The sequence below is a fragment of the Aspergillus welwitschiae genome (genome assembly GCF_003344945.1).
Source record: "Aspergillus welwitschiae strain CBS 139.54b unplaced genomic scaffold BDQ94scaffold_2, whole genome shotgun sequence".
In the NCBI taxonomy this organism is placed as follows: domain Eukaryota; kingdom Fungi; phylum Ascomycota; class Eurotiomycetes; order Eurotiales; family Aspergillaceae; genus Aspergillus; species Aspergillus welwitschiae.
Genome location: NW_020798696.1, coordinates 1256636 through 1275159, shown reverse-complemented (window position 1 = coordinate 1275159; position 18524 = coordinate 1256636). Strand labels below are relative to the sequence as shown.

General features: G+C 47.5%; 8 protein-coding genes across 8 annotated transcripts; 4 read left to right on the top strand and 4 right to left on the bottom strand.

Moving 5' to 3' along the window:
• Positions 1–985: 985 nt before the first annotated feature.
• BDQ94DRAFT_134541 (uncharacterized protein) lies at positions 986–1686 on the bottom strand. The gene has a single exon (XM_026764491.1). It carries the CDS (start codon positions 1346–1348, stop codon positions 1109–1111), a length of 240 nt encoding a protein of 79 aa, XP_026631776.1. The 5' UTR covers positions 1349–1686; the 3' UTR covers positions 986–1108.
• Positions 1687–2254, top strand: BDQ94DRAFT_134540 (uncharacterized protein). Its single transcript, XM_026764490.1, has one exon. It carries the CDS (start codon positions 1739–1741, stop codon positions 1901–1903), a length of 165 nt encoding a protein of 54 aa, XP_026631775.1. The 5' UTR covers positions 1687–1738; the 3' UTR covers positions 1904–2254.
• Positions 2255–2282: 28 nt separating this feature from the next.
• Positions 2283–2684, bottom strand: BDQ94DRAFT_134539 (uncharacterized protein). Its single transcript, XM_026764489.1, has one exon. It carries the CDS (start codon positions 2534–2536, stop codon positions 2375–2377), a length of 162 nt encoding a protein of 53 aa, XP_026631774.1. The 5' UTR covers positions 2537–2684; the 3' UTR covers positions 2283–2374.
• A 3759-nt stretch (positions 2685–6443) lies between these two features.
• Positions 6444–7059, bottom strand: BDQ94DRAFT_134536 (uncharacterized protein). Its single transcript, XM_026764488.1, has one exon. It carries the CDS (start codon positions 6779–6781, stop codon positions 6530–6532), a length of 252 nt encoding a protein of 83 aa, XP_026631773.1. The 5' UTR covers positions 6782–7059; the 3' UTR covers positions 6444–6529.
• A 951-nt stretch (positions 7060–8010) lies between these two features.
• On the bottom strand, positions 8011–8464 carry BDQ94DRAFT_134533 (uncharacterized protein). Its single transcript, XM_026764487.1, has one exon. The coding sequence runs from the start codon at positions 8284–8286 to the stop codon at positions 8113–8115; it is 174 nt and encodes a 57-aa protein (XP_026631772.1). The 5' UTR covers positions 8287–8464; the 3' UTR covers positions 8011–8112.
• Positions 8465–9179: 715 nt separating this feature from the next.
• On the top strand, positions 9180–9729 carry BDQ94DRAFT_165852 (uncharacterized protein; the record flags this gene model as incomplete). The annotated part of the gene is made up of 3 exons (XM_026770419.1): positions 9180–9248; positions 9307–9512; positions 9582–9729. 3 exons carry the CDS (start codon positions 9180–9182, stop codon positions 9727–9729), a joined length of 423 nt encoding a protein of 140 aa, XP_026631771.1.
• BDQ94DRAFT_134531 (uncharacterized protein) lies at positions 9653–10869 on the top strand. Its single transcript, XM_026764486.1, has one exon. It carries the CDS (start codon positions 10136–10138, stop codon positions 10454–10456), a length of 321 nt encoding a protein of 106 aa, XP_026631770.1. The 5' UTR covers positions 9653–10135; the 3' UTR covers positions 10457–10869.
• A 5349-nt stretch (positions 10870–16218) lies between these two features.
• Positions 16219–18149, top strand: BDQ94DRAFT_165850 (alternative NADH-dehydrogenase; the record flags this gene model as incomplete). The annotated part of the gene is made up of 4 exons (XM_026770418.1): positions 16219–16573; positions 16654–16992; positions 17045–18013; positions 18076–18149. The coding sequence occupies 4 exons, from the start codon at positions 16219–16221 to the stop codon at positions 18147–18149; spliced, it is 1737 nt and encodes a 578-aa protein (XP_026631769.1).
• Positions 18150–18524: the final 375 nt, after the last annotated feature.

The window sequence follows — 18524 nt, the reverse complement described above, 5'->3', positions numbered from 1 at the left end:
GTAGGAAGGGTCGTAGTAGTTATAGAAAGTAAGTAGTAGTGACAGAAGAATGGAAGGTGAGGTTCTGGGTATAGATTGCAATAACTAAGGTTGCAAGTACAGCCAGTTATAAAAAGGTATTATATCTCAGGTAGTTCAAAGGGCAATTGAGACGATCATAAAGGAAAGTCAAGAGAGTTAATTTAGAGCCAAAAAGGAAATTAGAAAAAAAAAATGATGAAATGAAATAAATAAGAAGAGGCCTTGGATGGATTGAGAGCCCATAGAGGAGACGGAATCAATTGAATAAGGCCGAATAATAAAAGTAAAAATAAAAATCAGGAAATTAATAAAAAAAAAGGTAAAAGAAAGGTACTAATAATGAAGGATGAAGTCAAGACATCATCCTCCATCCAGCAAATGGCTAATCATCTTCAGAGCAACTCCGCTAGAGGAGCCAGGGTAGGCTAGTTCTCGTCCGGAGAAAGTGCTGTGCCCATACAGGATAGACAGAGTTTGACCCGGACGCAGGTCCAGAGGGTTGATCCTCCTTTCTGGCCTCGTTTGGGTCGGTTCCGGTTTGGCTGCCCGGGTTTGATTGTCTCTGCTTTGTCTTGAAGAGAATGAAATACCGGTTGATGTCAGAGCCACGGGGAGGGGGGGGGGAAAACAAAGTGGATGCATGCTACGGAGTAGTGGAAGGGTAACAAGGTCAGCAGCCCTAAACCAGATTCAGCGTTAGGTTCTAGTGTCTATAGGTCATTTTACTGGTCCAGGGAGGAAGAGGGGGCTTTTTTTTCCTACGCCTTTTGGAGAGGAGAGAGAGAGGGGGGAGGAAAAAGGAAGAGGGGTGGAAGTTCGGACAGCACCTCGCGCGGTCTTGGAATAATACGTGCCTGCTAACTCCGTAGGACCCATATCAGATCCAATAATAAGTCGGGTTTAGCGTCGCATTGCAACCGTCGTGGTGTGCCGCCCAGATTGGATTGCTTTTGGTTTATTTCCTTTTTTTTTCTTTTTTTTCTTTTTTTTCTTTTTTTTCTTTTTTTTCTTTTCCTTTTTTTTGCTTTTTTTTCCCACTTCCCTCACCCTGATTAGCTACTCACACCTGAGCATACTTAGTGTTTACTTATGCGTCTCCCGTTGCAGTTGGTCTTTCTATTCTAACTAAAACGCATGGAGATGCAGTAATCATCTTGAAAGTCACAGAGAGGTCCTTACAACTACTCATACTATAACCAAAAGCACCAGTTGTAAAAGAATAAAAAAGATTAAAACAGGCAGAAGAAAATAGTATTTTTTTATGGAAAATGGAATAAAACAAAAACAAAAAAAGAAAACCCACACCCAAAGGAAAAATAATGACCATGAAATGAAATAGGAAGTAAAAATTAGGAAAAGGAAAAAGGTAAAGATATCTTACACCAAGGGAGAAGGGGTGGGCATTGCTCAGCAGCCCCCGGGAGGCACGGGAGAGAGTGGACGAAGGGAGGTTTGTGCACTCTGGATGTGGTTGATCGCCAGTTCTAGTTCAACCAGGCGGAAGGCAAAGGAATGAAAACTTTCGGTACGGAATCGAACACTGCCTTCTGGTTGCTGCGTAATAATCAAACAATTCATACGGCATCCTTCCCGAAAAGCGTTAGCGCCCCCTTCACTTTATTAAAGTGCGCAGCAACTGAACTGGGGACACAAGCAGGAAAAGGGAGGGGAAAGACACAGTAAGAGAGCCAGAGGAGAGGAAAGAGAGGCGGGGAGCATGGAATTATGGATCGCTGCGTACAGCAGCCGTAAGAGGGTCACGGTGGCTAAAACAGTTCTAGTTAGTCCGTGGTTGGTACTGGAGGTTGGTCACCACTGCTGTGCGGGCGAGGCTTGCTTAGATTGGAGACTGGAGCAACCCGCGAGGTGGTCAGTCACTTAGTAAGGCGCCAGGCAAAACGCAAAAAGTCAAACGTTCAGTTGCCGGCAAGGCGGTGCTCACCCAGTGAGGTAGTGATGGCAAGGATACTTACTCTGCAAAGTTAAGTCTGGTACCGGGTTCAGCTTTGGGTTGGCTCGGGTTGTCATGAGCAAAATGCAGCTATGTGCCAAAACGTACTACGTACTTACTCCCTGACAAAACAACACACTCTCTCACCTCGCCCGTGTCAAGTATGGAACGGGTCCGAATAGATTGGGAGGTATGAGAACAGACTGAGTGGTTGGGCAGTCTGGTTGCAACTAACTCGAAGTGGATTAACCCCTCCGGCCCAGACAGGTAAGAGTTGCTCCGACGTATTGGTATTACCGATATAGTGTTTCTCCGTCGTGGGCACACACGCGCCCGTCATGACGACTAACTACTGGTTCCATCTTTAGACAATTTTGGGAAACTTTAGCATAGGACGATATGTTAGTCTAGCCGTTTATCCACCCGCTGTGTAATGAGGGGGCCAAGGCAAGATGTTGCGTATCCATCATGTAGGCATGTAAGGCATGTGTGAGTACGAGGAATTGGATGGATAAGCTGCACACAACGATCCAGAGAGGCGTAATGAACTGAGAGACCAATCATCGGAAGAGAAGCTAATGGCCGGGCTCCATCGATCTGTAAACACGCAGCCAATCGCTGTGGGCCTAAGCCTTTCCACTCAGGATGGGTTTGAGCCTGGAGAGTTGGAGCAAAGGTGCTCGAGAAAGCCACCCACACGCCGCCCCCGTACCTTAGGCAGAGAGTCGGAGGGCAGCTGAGAATGAGAGGGAGCCACTCACTAGGTTACCACTAAGTTGGGCTCGGCAGCACCACAAGCAGACGCGCCCCCTTGTGACTACTACTATTCCTCTTACTGTTGACTGCCGGTCTGTTCTCTTTCCAGGATCCTTCCAGTTAGTACTAGCGGGCATTTGGGATAGTTGTAATGGAATAATGAATTGGGTAATGATGGATGGCCGCGGGGCCAACCCGGAGTCTCCTGCGACTCACTTGCTGCGGACAGTGCCACATAGTAACATACCATACCTTATCCACCGCCCCCCGGGGCGATGGATGAGGTGAGTAGCCCATAGTGGTGGTAGTATTCTAGTGAGAGTCATGACCACTTTTACCAGATGGTTGTAGTAATTATCCACATGCAGACCACCCGTCCAATCCGCGAGGCCGCACCACCAACTCTCGCCTGCACCTCTTCCAGGTTCCTCTACCCCCTTCTCTGCCGTCATACTCCGCCCGGCCGTAATGTTCCGTGTATGGTCCGAACCATGAAATTGGGCGCACCGTTTCTGTGGTCTTCTACGAGCCCAGAGAAAAGTACTCCCTTTTAGCCAGTCTCCAGCAATGAAATCCGATCTGGCCCATTCGTTGTTTCCGCCACCGGTTTGCAACCACTGTGATGACTCGATTTCGAGATGATAGGGCGCCGCTGCTGGTCATTCCCGGCAGGTAAAAAAAAAAAATATAATAAAATACAAAAGTGAGAAAAAAGGAGAGCCCACCCACTCGGCCAAGGACCCATGCAGGCGCAGGCGGCTGTTGATTTGGCTTTTTTTTCTTTTCTGTACATCCTGTCAGCTGCTCGTGTACGTCCTTTATTACTGTCATTGACTTTTGCCGAAAGAAGGAACCCTATCATCCATGGTTTGATATCACCCACATTTGCGCAGATATCCGCGGCAGTACGGAGTAGTCCTGAAACTAACAATGGAGGGGGGTGCGCCGCTTGATCCAAGACAACATTCACACCACCATCTTACCACTCCAGGGTCCCTAGCATCGATGAAAGGACGCTAACTCCCTCCTTTGGTGGGCTCCAGGGCAGGAGAGCAGAATGAAGTAAAATAAACACAACTACCACTGCCGAGTAGTGCTAACCTACTACTACTACCACTTACCTGTAAATATTGGCCATACCATCGCTCGATGCAAACAAGGAGAAAAAGAAAAGGAGAAAAATTCCCTTGTACCACCGGCTGGTCGCACTTTAGATCACTCTTTAGTCTTGCAAGCTGCGTCAATCAATGTATGTTCCGCAAAGGGTACGAAGTATGCAGAGACTGAGTGGGATGCTCGGGGCGAGGAGAGAGGATGGAGTCCGACATGGAGAAGTGCTGTATTATGGTTGGGACCATCATGGGGTGATTATGGAACTACTAGTGGCGACCAGGACAAGAGCTCTTCCTTCGTCCGACTTGTTGGCCATGGGTCACGGAAACGCGCCATTGCTTCGAATCAGTTCTGCCCGGCACGCGCTTCGAGTATAATTAGTAGTATTATTGACATTGATTATGATTTCATATACCTCGTACCGCCCGATGATCAATAATAGTTGGCGGCTGAGCATTAATCTGTGTCTCATCTTGGGCCACTTCCGGACGCGTCTCGTTTTCTGCGTTCGGGGCGGCGAGCTGACTTCGGGGTCTGATTGTCGACCGATGGCACTCGAACTTTGGCTAGCCTTGTACGCGACGATTATCAAGAGTCACGGAGGCTTTCCTTTTCTTTACCTTGAACCCGAACAGGTTGGAGAATGACCATCCATATCGTTGTCGCTAGCGTAACGATCGCTTCCTCTCCCTGTGCGAAGTATCGACTCTAGTTAGTTCCTTAGCAGGTGCAGCACCGTCGGAGGACTTCCCTCCCTGTCCCTAGACTGCCGTAGTAGTGTCTTTTTTTCCCTCTTTTTCCTTTTCTCTCTTTTTTTTTTTTTACTTTTCTCCCTTTTCTCCATTTCCACCACACCCCATGCACGTACTACTAATTTTCAGGGGGTAAAGTAATCCAAATCCGAATCTGATAGTTCAAGCATGGCGTTGAGACAGTTCAAGGCCACAGGAGCAGATCAACTGAGTGATCGATGGGGATGCGCACCCAGTTCAGCAGGCTCCAGAGGCCTTTTTCATTCGCTCGGTCATTCCAGTGCGGCTAATGATCACCCCCCGCCGCCCCTTGGAAAGACTGGGACTGGAAAGGAAACGAGCAGAAACCAGGCGTCCATCCGCCGAGATTCAGAGAGAAAAGAACCGAACGTGTCCCGAGTAGTATGACAATCTCATCCCAGGAAACGTGACAAAAAGGGAAGTGCAGCAGGCCCATTTCCCTATTGTTTGAATTAATGGGACGTGAATCCCTGTCTAGATTGAAGAAACATTGGTTGGTTGGTTGGTGTCTTGGACGGATTTGACCTGATCATCAATCCAAGAGTACTCCGTACCAGACTTAACAATAATACAGTGGCCATCGGCTACGTACTATCCATAGGTACCCTGCAGATGGGCTTGAGATGTCTCGCAAAGGAAGGATTCGTGCGTAATTAATGTTTGGCACCACAATATGATCAAAAGGCCCGGGCAATGATAGTGCTTCGTCGGGTGAAATCCGCCTGGGATTATGGATTGATTGGCATTGTTGCGGAGCTCGTCCATACTTATGGCTATAGTTTTAGCGAATCATATCGACTTTGTTCCATACTTCAATAATATAATGATGTGCGAGACTTTTGACAGCGCTCCATCTTTACCGATCGGGAGCAGATGGATAGTTTGGTTGATTCGTATTTCCAATGATACCTGCAAGTTGAACGGTTAGTTGTCCCCCGTAACATCATTTCGCCATCATCTCCAGAGAACCACCACGACAACGCCAACTGGGGATCGACCGCAGATGAATTTGCGAGCGGAATCAGATGATGCTTCATAGGTTGGATGAAATCTTGATGACGACTCGACCAATGCAGGTGAAATTTGGCAAAGATTTGGAAGTCAAGGGAAAAAGCAAATGGAAACTGCACGCCACACAGTGCCGATAAAGAAAGACTGATAACGTCTGGTCGCGCGGTACCGACGACAGTAGGACTATCTACAATAGGATGCTGTCCGGGTCTTGTATGGAGGTTCGGAATAATCCCAAATAGTAAGTAGTCACTTAGTAGGATGTTGTGTGTAGAACCCCTGATCCTTTCCCTTTTGTGCTTCTTGCACTTTTGCTGCCTTCCTGGGTGGGTTTTCTAGGTTCCTTCTTCAACCTTCTTTCCGAAAATAGTCGGTCAAGTCCGCGTAGCCATAAAAAAGCACCGTAGGTAAATGATAGCTCCATAGGAAACCCCAACAAATGCATCGACGCCTCTTTGCACTTGCATAAGAATTATGCCGCTCTGCATTCCAATTGGTATCATAGCCACTAGCTGGAAGTCTAGATAGTCGCGGGCTATTCATTTTGAGATGATGGGGGGGAGGGAGGAGGGAGAGGAAGAAGGGGAATAAGTTGGGTGTACCATCGAATCAGAGCGTCGAGTGTGCATGCTCTTGGCCTGTGTTCCTTTATTTTTGCAGCCTGGCTTTCTGGGGCATCACGACTCAAGCGCGATACGGTGTAACAAATAGACAGAGTGGGTTTGTGGTGTTCCAGAACTTCCGGCAGAAAAAGGTGATGATGGGCTGGATGATGGTGTTGGAATTGGTCGTGGCTATTTCTGAGCTGGGAAATAAGTGGCACGCACGCTCCACTTGGAGTGATCAGTGCAAAAAAAGATAGAAAAAGTAGACTAGATACCGACTGTCCTCCCTCCATCCTCGATTAGTCCACCAACCCCGACCTTAACTTCCTAACTAATGAAGATGACTCCGGCCCCCTTCGCTTTTCGGTTTCAAACCTTCCAAGGCCCATCCGGCATCCAGAATCCAGATGTGAAAACTGGGGCTGGTGGGAATCCTTGGGTCGTTTTGTCACCCGAGCACTCGGGCGCAGCGACGGGCACAGGCAACCATTTGTGCTAAACGAACAACGGGGGTTGTTGACGCGACGATCGAAACTCGAGAGTGAGGCCATACTGGGTAAAAGAAAAGTCTCCAGCCTTCAATGAAGCCCCATAATTATACGCTGCTCTCAGAGGATCTGACATAATTCGGGTACACTGGTGGACTTCTACTTCCAAATTACCGTGTACACAAGTATCCACTAAACTTCCTGGTCATTGCTCGGAAATAGTAGTCGATGACTATGGAGTTGCTGCTCAGTATAGTTCCCCCGTAAGCAAAACACCACCACCTTAAGCTATTTTCCTTTCTAGTACACTAAGTCTTACATTCTCTTTCCTTTTCTTTCTTTTTTTTTCCCCCCATCATTATTTACTTTTCGTTATGTCCTGATTGTCCTTGTCTTGGCGCCTGTCGAATATTGCCTCGACCAAATTCATCTCCCTGACTGGCCATTTTGGGTTCAATGGATCTTCTGCTCCAACTAATCTTGTCTTTAGGCCGAACATTCATCTCAACCAGATATCTGGACCAATGACATTCATTTTTACAGGTGCTGTCATCTGCCGACTCCTCCATGGTGGTCCTTGAGACGCGAGAAGAGCGCAGAAAAAAAAAATTGACTGAAGCTCTCAAGCCTATGGTCATTAGTGCTACGTATTAGCCATAACGGAACGTAGTATAGTCGCAAGTCAAAATGTCTTGATGAGCCAACGAATAAAGGCTCACCCGCCATGGCACACGTCCACCCACTTATACTACCTTGCTATACTCGAGTGTACATGAACTGGTAACCACATCCAATGTCCGGTTGCTGTAGAGAGACCGAAGTGGTCACCGCCAGTATTATTATTTACCACAGCACCAGAGTATTTGCAACGGATGTCGCTTCTGCAGTCCGAATAGCACTAAAGCAGTAGCAGCAGCAGCTACTGCTGCTATTCACTAATTGCCAAGTAACTTTCCTGGTCGTCTGTTGCCAGCAAGTACCTTTATCCGGCGCTCTAGACGATGTGACTTTGTCACTACCTAACCAGGGTGCTTCAGCATCATCCAGTTCGAATGTGGAACTAACCGCTTCCACCACTTCCGCTGATCTAGATCATCCCTATTAATCACATTATCATTATCCAATATGATGATTGAAGTAATCCTCCGTTTTATTCCTGATTTATTTATCTATTTTATTTTTTTTTTTCTGCTTTGAACTAATATGGCCATTCCTGTGGTACCCTAGACGGTGGTTCCGTTTCCCGACAAGACTATGCGCGTTCATTCGTGCAGAGGCCGCAACAAAATTCCTTGCGATCCTGGACCGCCTTGGAAACCATCGGCCTTCCTAATCGAGTAGGTTTCTGGTCATCAATGACGAGGATGATGACGGCTCTAAGTGGTCATACTTAATTACACAGAGTGCAGCCTAGTACAACACCTGCAAAACTGCATCCGAAGCACTTTCACTCTGTTCATCCGAGGTTCATCGTTCGTGATTCTCATTAACCCACTGGTGGTGAGTCCTCGTTGTGTATAGGAGAGAGTCTTAACTTTCCGGGATCCCCTCCTCTGCCACACAATCATTGGGCGAGATGGCCTTGACTAGCATCTCGCGGTGTGTTGTCGGAAATTCAAAGATAGAAATAGGATGTCTGCGAAAGAAACAGATCGACACCGTCGAACATTATTAATGGGGTCGACAATAATAATGGTTACTCGTCCTTGTACCGCGCGGTCCCGACCTGCAAATTGATTGCAGGAAACATCCTGATTATCCAGCATCTCGCCCTCATTAATAATAAGGATGGTTAAATAACTATGCCGCGACTCTGGTTGGGACTAATCCAGTCCTCTTTCATGACTCGAATTGACCTAGTATTGCATGAACTGGCCTGGCCTATCACTAGGCAGACTTAGTCGGATAACGAAGCTCCTCGGAGATTTTCTTATCACGCAAGTTGCCTGGATGGTGCCGCTCTAGCCCGTGGGTTGTCATTCCCATCCCCAGTCTCCTCATCACCTTGCACCTTCAATGTGTACACGAGTGATCGCATCACCGGACTGTGTCAGGATAAAAGGGCGTACGCAAGGACAAGTTCATTTTCCGGAGATTTGCTCTATGCTGAAGATGAGCATTTTTCGGGCCCGTCCTTTCCCGCCTTGCTGCCTTTCCAGGCTCCTTGCATCTACTCATCCTTGCGGCTCGATGCTTTCTAAACATCTAACATTTTGGAGGAGGGTAAACAAACAACCCTCATGGGGAGGATAAGCATGATACATCGCAACCTCCGTGCGAGATGATACTGCAGCTTAAGCTTTCATCTAAGCCAGGCATGTGTGCAAGCTTACTGCTGGCGACCGACAGGCATGATTGCTACGTGCTCTTCAGCACCAAGGACCCTGTAGTAGTCGAGACTCGATATCCCTTCGTTCTCCCTTGAAGGCGGTTGGACAGGCAGCGGTTGCTCCGGTTCAGTATGAGACGAGACCAACAATCCTTGCTCATGTTGAGCCACCGTCGACCACGGCCCAAAGTCAACATGAAGGTTCGAATGCCGCCATCGTCAGTCCGTCTTTCGATGCGAGGCATAGACTACTTCGTAGATTGCAACTTTTGAGGAACCGGGGAAACGCATCCGGTGGACTGGTTTACAAACCGTGTTGAAACCAACCCTTCTTACCTTCAAAATTCCGGGTTTCGTAATCGTGATGAAGGTGACGATGATGATGAGCATAGAGATCCTCGAGGATTTGGAGGCGGAATACTGGATTGGTCAAGCCGAAGCTGCTCAGGAAGCACGCGGCTTATCGTATGCTGGTCGATTCCCGCTACGCGACCGTAATGATTAGCAATAAGCTCAGCGATGACCATTCGACAGATGGCTAGCGCAGCAGAACTTGATATCACCGTTTGCCTCTCGCGGTAGAGGAATTCTCGAGATCCATCACGATCAGAAGCCAACATTATCTACGGAGGCTTTGGCGGCATGTGCACTGGATGCATCCGTCGTGGCCGCTGGAGCCTGAACTCAGCTACGGTTCATCGCCCCGTCCAAGTTCCCTATTCGGTTTTATTCGCCGTCTTGCCTCGCTCCTGTTTTTCTTCTCCAACCGCACGCCCGCTGAAGATTGTCTGGATCGGATACCATTATGGGGAAGTATCGGAAGTTGGGAGGGACTACGTATGTACGGCCTGAAACCTTCCCCGCCGGACCAAATCGAAGTCGTAGAATTTTGATCATTAATGATCATATTACTCGAAGTGGCAAGCCTCGTTCCTTTCTTACTTCACGGCCTTGCCTCGGGAGTAACTATACCGTATGCTACAGTACCACCTGAGAAACCCTCCATGGAGACACTCCCTCCCCCCAACTTGCACTGGGCGAGCTGAACAAGCATCTCCAATAAATACGAAAAAAGAAAAAATAAGGGAATGATGTATCGTTCTCTTCTGATGGAGTCCCTTACAATATTCGTCTCACCATCAGACCTTCATCCACCCTGGGAACCACACATCCCTAGCACGGAGTACCGTTCATCAACATTCGTCCTTCGTTACTTCTGTCTAGGTAGAGTTACTTCTGGCGAAATCACCCACTTTTACTCTCTGTGGCAGCAGACTCCGCTCCAGGCAAGAAAACTGGCCGGGCCACCGACAAGTTTTACCAACCAGGTCGGTAGCGTAAAAGTACCAAAATCTTTGCCCCTGGTTCACAGAATAGTACGTATTTCGATCTCTCGCCCCTGCCACTAACAGAGGACTATATACCGGTCTCAGTATGATCTGGATTCTCCCCTTCCCCTCCTCTACCCACTCGATGTCAGTGCCACCGCGACTCCTGCGGCTGCTCTACATACTCACTTGGTTTTAACCCAACCCGGAAATACCCATCGCATCCATGACTCCATGCGAACGTTTATCATCAGGATCATTAATTATCACCACCCATCAGGAGATGACCTAATTGATCACACCTCTCTCCGGTGCACTAGATGCTGCGATCGTCGCTCCGAGATGCTGACCGCGTCTGTGGGCACCCTCCCATTCCTGCTCAGATGAATTTGACCCAGCGGTTATCAGCTGGCTTGGAGTCAAAGTAGTTAGTCCTGGACACGCTGGCTGTTGAATGCTTGCCGGTGCCTTGGCCCATCCACGCTTGTTCGATTCTAGGCCATGTGCTCGGATTACTATGCGTATTGTTTGCTTTGCTTTGCTTTGCTCTGCTCCTTCGTAGGTACTGTCAGTCGGCCTACTCAATTCCGGGCTTGTCGAACAGGGCAGAGAATTGACTTGTTCTTCGGCTAGCTTTGGTTTCAATAATGATAATGACGGGGGTAAATTTACACTAAACTTTGGATGTTTGGACTAATATACACACACTTTCAGATATGCATACATGCATTCTATCTACTTACAGGCCCGTTAGACCTCACTGTTCTTTAGTCTTAACCCAGTTCAACACGGCCAACCACCCCATGCGTTCTGATCACGACATTTTCATACTAGCATATGTACAATATACATACACTGTTACTCAGAACTAAGAGCCAACTCGAAAGTTGAATACCTCGTGACAGAGAACCATCAGAAGCAGGAAAAGCAAACAGCCAAATGGAGAAGGAAACGCAAAGCCAAAAAGATACGGCTGCCTGACAGCCTCACAGGACCAACATTAGACCACCGCACCCATAACAAGAAAATCATACATGATGCTTACTCGCTACCTCACTCCTGCCTACTAGCTATTTAATGTCGGCCTTGAAGTAGTCACGAATAATGTATGACCAACCCTTGATTATGTCCACCTCACACGGCATCATCATCATCATCATCATTTTTTCTTCTTTTCTTCCATCACCTACTACCCATTCTCAGCTCCCCCTTTCAGCACAACTTTTGAGCGGTGATGCCTGAGTTATATAGAATTATTGACTGATGGATATGATTCGATGGCTACATGATCCGGTAATACTGTATACTAAGTAAGGCTATGTATGGATGCCAGGTAGCTGGCTACTTAGCAAGCTAGGCTAGCTAAGCTAGTAGAGCAAGTAAGCAAGTAGCTTTGACTTTTAGCTTTCGTAGGGCATATGTTATATGTTCTACTCTGTTCTTTGTTCGTTGTGGATGATCGATGGAAATATTGTTATTGGCTATTTTGATACCACGTTGTGGAAATGAATGAATAGGCGGAAAGTAACTGTCTGCTGATAGTCCTGTTTTTTCTTATCACCAGGAGGTTGTTTGAATGCTATTGAGACTAGAGGTACCGTGAACGGTTATCTATTGGGCTTGTGGTATTAGTGGATGTGTAGTTGATATGTGCTGGGCTGAACTGGGTTGGGCAGCTTGATAGTAGTACTACTACTATCAATACATCTAGCATCACAGTCAGTGGCGCATCTTGCTGCGAACACAGTGGGGAGGTTCTGTGATCTTTCATAGTATCTATCTGTTTAGTTTTGTCTCAATATGAGAGGGTTAAAGATTAGGTGAAGCTTAGAAGCGCAGCTACTATTACTACTATCCTTTCGGTGCTGTCCACCATGCACACACTTTCTATTTACTTACTCTATATAGTATGTCTCTAGTACCCACGTTGTGACAGAATGGTAAATAAGAGTTGTGTAATAGTAGATACCAATTAATATAGATCACTAGTAGTGCGTTTAATCTTTCTCATTAGTTATAGTAGAGTAGGTATGCTCGATAGTAAGCCTATAGTATATATATATTTATATATTTAAATAATCGATTCTGCTCTTAGAGAGGAACAGCTCGTTGGTAAATATATCACAAGTACTGCACAGTAGCCAGAGTCCTTGTGGAAAGCACCGATAGTTATACACACACACACACATATATATATACTATATACACATCGAACAATCTACTCCTAAACCCACAAACGTGACTTGAGCATTAGCTTTACAATAGCGTCGTCACGTCTTTACTATATCTAGCTTCGCCCTATGATACAAACTCGAGTAGATCGCAGAAGAAATACCGGTGTCGAATTACTAACAACTAATCTCCCAAGCCTGACAATATACTTAGTCTATTCAGTATTATGATACTCTGTGGATGCACGTCTACGTTACTTTAAAGGGAGGGAAGGATCAGCTGGTAGTTACTAACTGCTGGAATGATGATGAAAGGTACCTAAACTGAATACTATGTACTATATAGATAAATAAATATATACATATATATACTAGGTGTCGAGGTGTCAAACGGTAGGCTTCTACAATCAGTCACATACATACTTGAACCATCATATAAATCATTACTTGTTGTACCAGAGTTATCAATAAATTACAAGCACAGTTAATACTTACCATCATGATATAGTAGATTTAAGATGATTGCAATGATCTCACCACCGTAGTACCCTACCAATATAATTTACATACAACTCTGACATCCCATTCCTGATGATTTCATATCATATAAGTCTCTTAGAATTTATCATTAAGCATGCCTGTTAGCTCTAAATTCACTAAAAAATGACGTAGTAGTATCTAATAGTGATTTAGTATCCGTGCTCGAGTAAAAAGATAACCAACCCAAAAGCCATTTTGTATCAATTTTCCTGTTCCTTTGATCTATGACAAGGCAACGAGGGGCGACTAAGAAGATCTAATGAATATATGTGCTACAGGTTTCATTGTAGAGGAGAATGGGCCTAGAAGTTGAAGAGATGGTGTCTTGCTTAATGTACCTTGTCGATGAGGAAGTACTCGATGGTTTGAGAACATGATATGAGTGACAAGAAGCCATGCTCTTTTTATATTGAGGATGGATGAGCAGTGTTAGGGATATATTAGTAGCTTCACATACCCTCTCTTCCTATGTCATCGCATAATTTGTATGCCGAGTGCTGTATGAAATATGATCCTAAAAGAAAAGGCTTATAGACTATACGGCCTCAAATCTTCCCATGAATAAATAAGTAAGAGCGAGTCTAGTGGGAACTGGGATAAGTATGTGCTATCCAAATTGAGAAATGACTTCTGGATAGAGCGTATCGAAGGTCTAGCATTATGTGGTAAGCGATGATTGGCAGTCGATCACTTGGTGCATCACAACATTCAGCGACGCCTATAGATGCATTCCACATATACTTCTGCAATAAAATAAAATTCAGCTTTTTGACCGAACTGGTCGCTGTTCTTACGAGAATACAGGTTAGTTGCTGCTCGAAGGTACTAGACCGGACCAAAGTTTCCACGACGAAAGCCGAACCATACACGCAGTTATTCATTTTGCATAGAGCTTCATGCTTGCTCCTTGCATTATACAACCTTCCTCACATCAGCTTCCCTATATGACATACCAACATATGCACGTAAGCCACTCGAAATCGGACCAACAGCAGGGGGGTTCGGTCGGACAAGACCTAGAAAAGGGTACCCAATAACCGCCGAGGTGGCTTGTGGTTGTACAGATACAACTGCAGATGCTCCTGGTTGGATCGCCGAGTGACAAGTCAGATATGTTGTACGTGAGACAATTGTACTACATGCTCGGAGTTGCGGTATGGTGTGCCGAACATCAGGCTCATCTGAGCATTTTGGAGCGATAGTATGCCCATGTATATGCTGTGTGCGATGATCATTCGTCTTGAATCTTTTGAGCATAACCAAACCATACCGTGCCTTGTTTATACGTTCTTTGTATGCGGACTAGGACCGTATGAGTCGTCACACTGGATGATCGTAGGATGTTACATTGCATCGATGCAGCTGCTACTTCGAAGATCGCCGAGGGAGTGGTCGCTTCGCCCATTGGTGTGCCCCTTACCGGAACGGGAGTACTTTATCTGTTTACTAGACTGTTAGCTTGAGACTGGATCAGTCTCTAACCGCAAATCGAACAGCAGCCGATGGTTGGAATTGAAAGCATGTCATGAGCGAGTGTGTCCGGCCATCAAGCATTGGTGAAGTCTGTAATTGTAGGGGAAGCCACCGGAGGACAGCTAATGGCCCGTCTTCCTTAAGAGTGAGGTATTTATCTTCCCATAGCCGTACTCTCCCGACTCGTGTTGGCAGCAAATATCTCTTGCTAGCCGAGACTGATTTCAACGCACATTCAAGGTATCCCACATAAGTCATTGTTGTGTCGTTTCGAACACCATACAAGCAGCTGGTGGGAGCATATGAGATAGAAGCCGCAACGTTCGGTGTTGCACGCAAAGATGGAAAAGATGGGCAGCATTGGCTTGGGAAAGCTGGCTATTGGAATTTCCGGCAACGAGAATGGACTTGATCGAGGCAACGTTCCTGTGGGTATGTGGGTCAAGGACAGAACAACGAGGCCATAGCAATCTGGCCTGATAGCATCTTAGCAGCACCAGCCATCAGCCAAGGCGTGTATGATCGACCGCAACCACGGGAATTAACGGACTTGGAAATGGATGCAAATGGAGGAAAACGGGCGATTGAGAAAAAGTGGAGCATCAAAATCCCCGGATTCTCCTCGTTCTTTTGGTTTGGAGCTTAGAGGCCAGTGGTGGAGTGACAGAAGTGGATGTCAAACGACACTGGAGATTCTCTAGTCGTTCTAGATGCGGGAGAAGCCGGGGAGGATCTCGGGAAGGACCGTGTGTCCCAGCTGGACGGGCGACGGATGAGTCAGCGAGACAGTGGTCCAGACCGAAAAAGGAAAGCACGATGGGCGAGAGAATCAGGAAAGAGCGCGCGGGAATGCATGGAGGAGCTGCAGGAGAATAAATAATTATACGGAATAGAGAGGGGATAGTTAGGAATAAACCAGTGGATCATGCAATATTCTATCTTGCCTAGCATCCCATCGGGGAAGAAGGGTTATCCATCTATCCCCGATCAGAGACAATGACGGAAACATTTAACCCCAGTATACAATCGTCATCCATAATCAAATGTAGTGATGTCGACTGACATTACCTACCAAATGCTTAGTCCAAATGTTATGATAAAAGCCTCAAGAAACAGTGCCTCAGGAAGGGAAGTGTGATTTTCCCCTCACAGCAAAACCCGACTGCGCCTAACTTCTCCCCACTAAGTAATCTTTCCCCTCACGAAACTATTTTCCTCCTCCTCTCCAAATTTTTTTCATCTCCAACCCGCCACATGTGAAATAAATGGCAAAATAGTCTCTATACCCAAGCAGGAATGAAAAACTCTTTGAACTAGTTTTTTTCTTGCTTTCCACTGGAACCCGGCTGACCGAGCACCCACTTGGCTTACGGTCGAGCCAGTCGCGTTTGGTGCCAGAAGGAGAAAATTAGCCGCCCTGCGATCCCCAGCAGAGCACACCGATTCGCCCAAAACAGCTAATTGACACAGTCATTTTTTCCTGTGCTTTGCTTAACGCCGGTGATTTTTCCAGTGGACGAACCCTTTATCCAGACTTAGTGTTCAATTTCTCTGAATCACTTCCTTTCCTCTTACTCTTCTCTTTCCCACCCACTCTCCACTCTCCCCTCCTCCCCCATTCCCTCTGCCTTTTGGCTCAGGTGCGACTACCGCCCGACAATGGTTGGAAGTACGCTGGCGATCCGCTCCAAGATGGCCTCTCCCTCCGCCGCCATGCAGTTGTCGTCGCTGTCGCGCAGGTCGCTTTCGACGCGACCCCAGCTCCTTCGCTCCGCACGTCCCTTGAGACAGCAGCAATTCCAGCGCTCTACTCGTCGCTCCTACGCCGATGCTGCGCCCGCTGCCCCGACCCCCAAGCCCAAGAAGCGCTTCAGGTTCTTGCGCTGGACCTGGCGCCTGACCTGGCTCTCCACTATCGGTGCGGCCGGTGCTCTGGCCTACAGTGTCTATGAATTGCGCCATCCCGTCGAGCAGATCAAGCCTGATCCGACGAAGAAGACCCTTGTTATCCTGGGTAGGTTTCTTGCACCCTGTGTCGCTTATCGCGACACGATCGCGGCCGAACAGCAACTTACGAGTCATTTCCCAACCCAGGTACCGGATGGGGTACTGTTTCCCTGCTGAAGAAGCTCGACACTGAGAACTACAATGTTGTCGTCATCTCTCCTCGCAACTACTTCCTTTTCACTCCTCTCCTCCCCTCCTGCACGACTGGTTTGATCGAGCACCGCTCCATCATGGAGCCGATCCGTAACATCCTCCGTCAGAAGACCGCCCACGTGAACTTCTACGAAGCCGAAGCCACCAAGATCGACTACGAAAAGCGTGTCGTGTACATCAGCGATGACTCCGAGATCAAGGGAGACATCTCCCACACCGAGGTGCCCTTCGACATGCTTGTCGTTGGTGTCGGTGCTGAAAACGCAACCTTCGGTATGTATTCATTGCTCACGCCCGCCATGGATCTCAATCTAACAATCACTAGGTATCCCCGGTGTCCGGGAGAACTCCTGCTTCCTGAAGGAGGTCGACGATGCTCAGAAGATCCGCAAGCGCATCATGGACTGCATTGAGACTGCCATGTTCAAGGACCAGACTGAAGACGAAGTCAAGCGTCTTCTCCACATGGTTGTTGTTGGCGGTGGCCCGACTGGTGTCGAGTTCGCCGGTGAGCTGCAGGACTTCTTCGAGGACGACTTGAAGAAGTGGGTTCCTGAGATCCAGGAGAACTTCAAAGTTACTCTCGTTGAAGCTCTTCCCAACGTCCTTCCCATGTTCTCCAAGCAGCTTATCGACTACACCGAATCGACTTTCAAGGAGGAGAAGATCTCTATCCGCGCAAAGACTATGGTCAAGAACGTCACCGACAAGTACATCGAGGCTATGGTTACCAACCCTGACGGATCTAAGTCCATCGAGCGTATTCCCTACGGTCTGCTGGTCTGGGCTACCGGTAACGCTGTTCGCCCCGTGGTTCGCGATCTGATGAACCAGCTCCCTGCCCAGAAGGACTCGCGTCGTGGTCTTGCTGTGAACGAGTACCTCGTCGTGAACGGCGCTGAGAACGTCTGGGCTGTTGGTGATTGTGCTATCACCAACTACGCCCCTACTGCTCAGGTTGCCAGTCAGGAGGGTGCTTTCCTTGCCCGTCTTTTCAACACCATGGCCAAGACCGAGGCTATCGAGAAGGAGTTGAAGCAGCTGTCTGAGGCCCAGGCCCAGGCTAAGGGTGAGGAGCGTGACCAGGTCTTTGACGCAATCCGCGAACGCCAGAAGCAGCTGCGGAGAACCAAGCAGATTGGTCCCTTCCAGTACTCCCACCAGGGTAGCATGGCCTACATCGGAAAGGAGCGCGCTGTTGCGGACATCAGCTGGCTGAGCGGCAACATCGCCAGTGGTGGTACCATGACCTACCTCTTCTGGCGCAGTGCTTACCTGAGCATGTGCTTCAGCAGTAAGTAACCCTTGATTTAACTGTTAGTGCAACTGTATGATTCTAACTGACATTAATCACAGCTCGCAACCGTGTCCTGGTTGCCGTCGACTGGATCAAGGCCAAGCTGTTTGGTCGCGACGTCTCTCGGGAGTAAATCCTTCAATAAAACCTTTGGAAACTCTGTATCACCATCAGCAGACATGCTACGTCCATGATTTCGAAGCGATAACCCCTCTTTTATTATTGAATTTCATCTCGTGTTCATTCTTCTTGTCCTCACCCCTTCCTTGACGCCACTCAAATGACCATCCTCTTCCCTGACCTAAATGGGAGCCCCCATTGTCTGTCACACTTTGCTCCTACGGAGCATTTAATGACGATCAAAAGAGCACACTAAACCAAGACGCTCTGCCGTGATTTATTGCAGCGTCTTTAATGGGTGACTCTATTAAAAGCGCACATAGATCACTTGATCATCATTCATTCGTCTTTTGTTTCTTTCCCTGTACGAAATAGATAGACCGGGTTC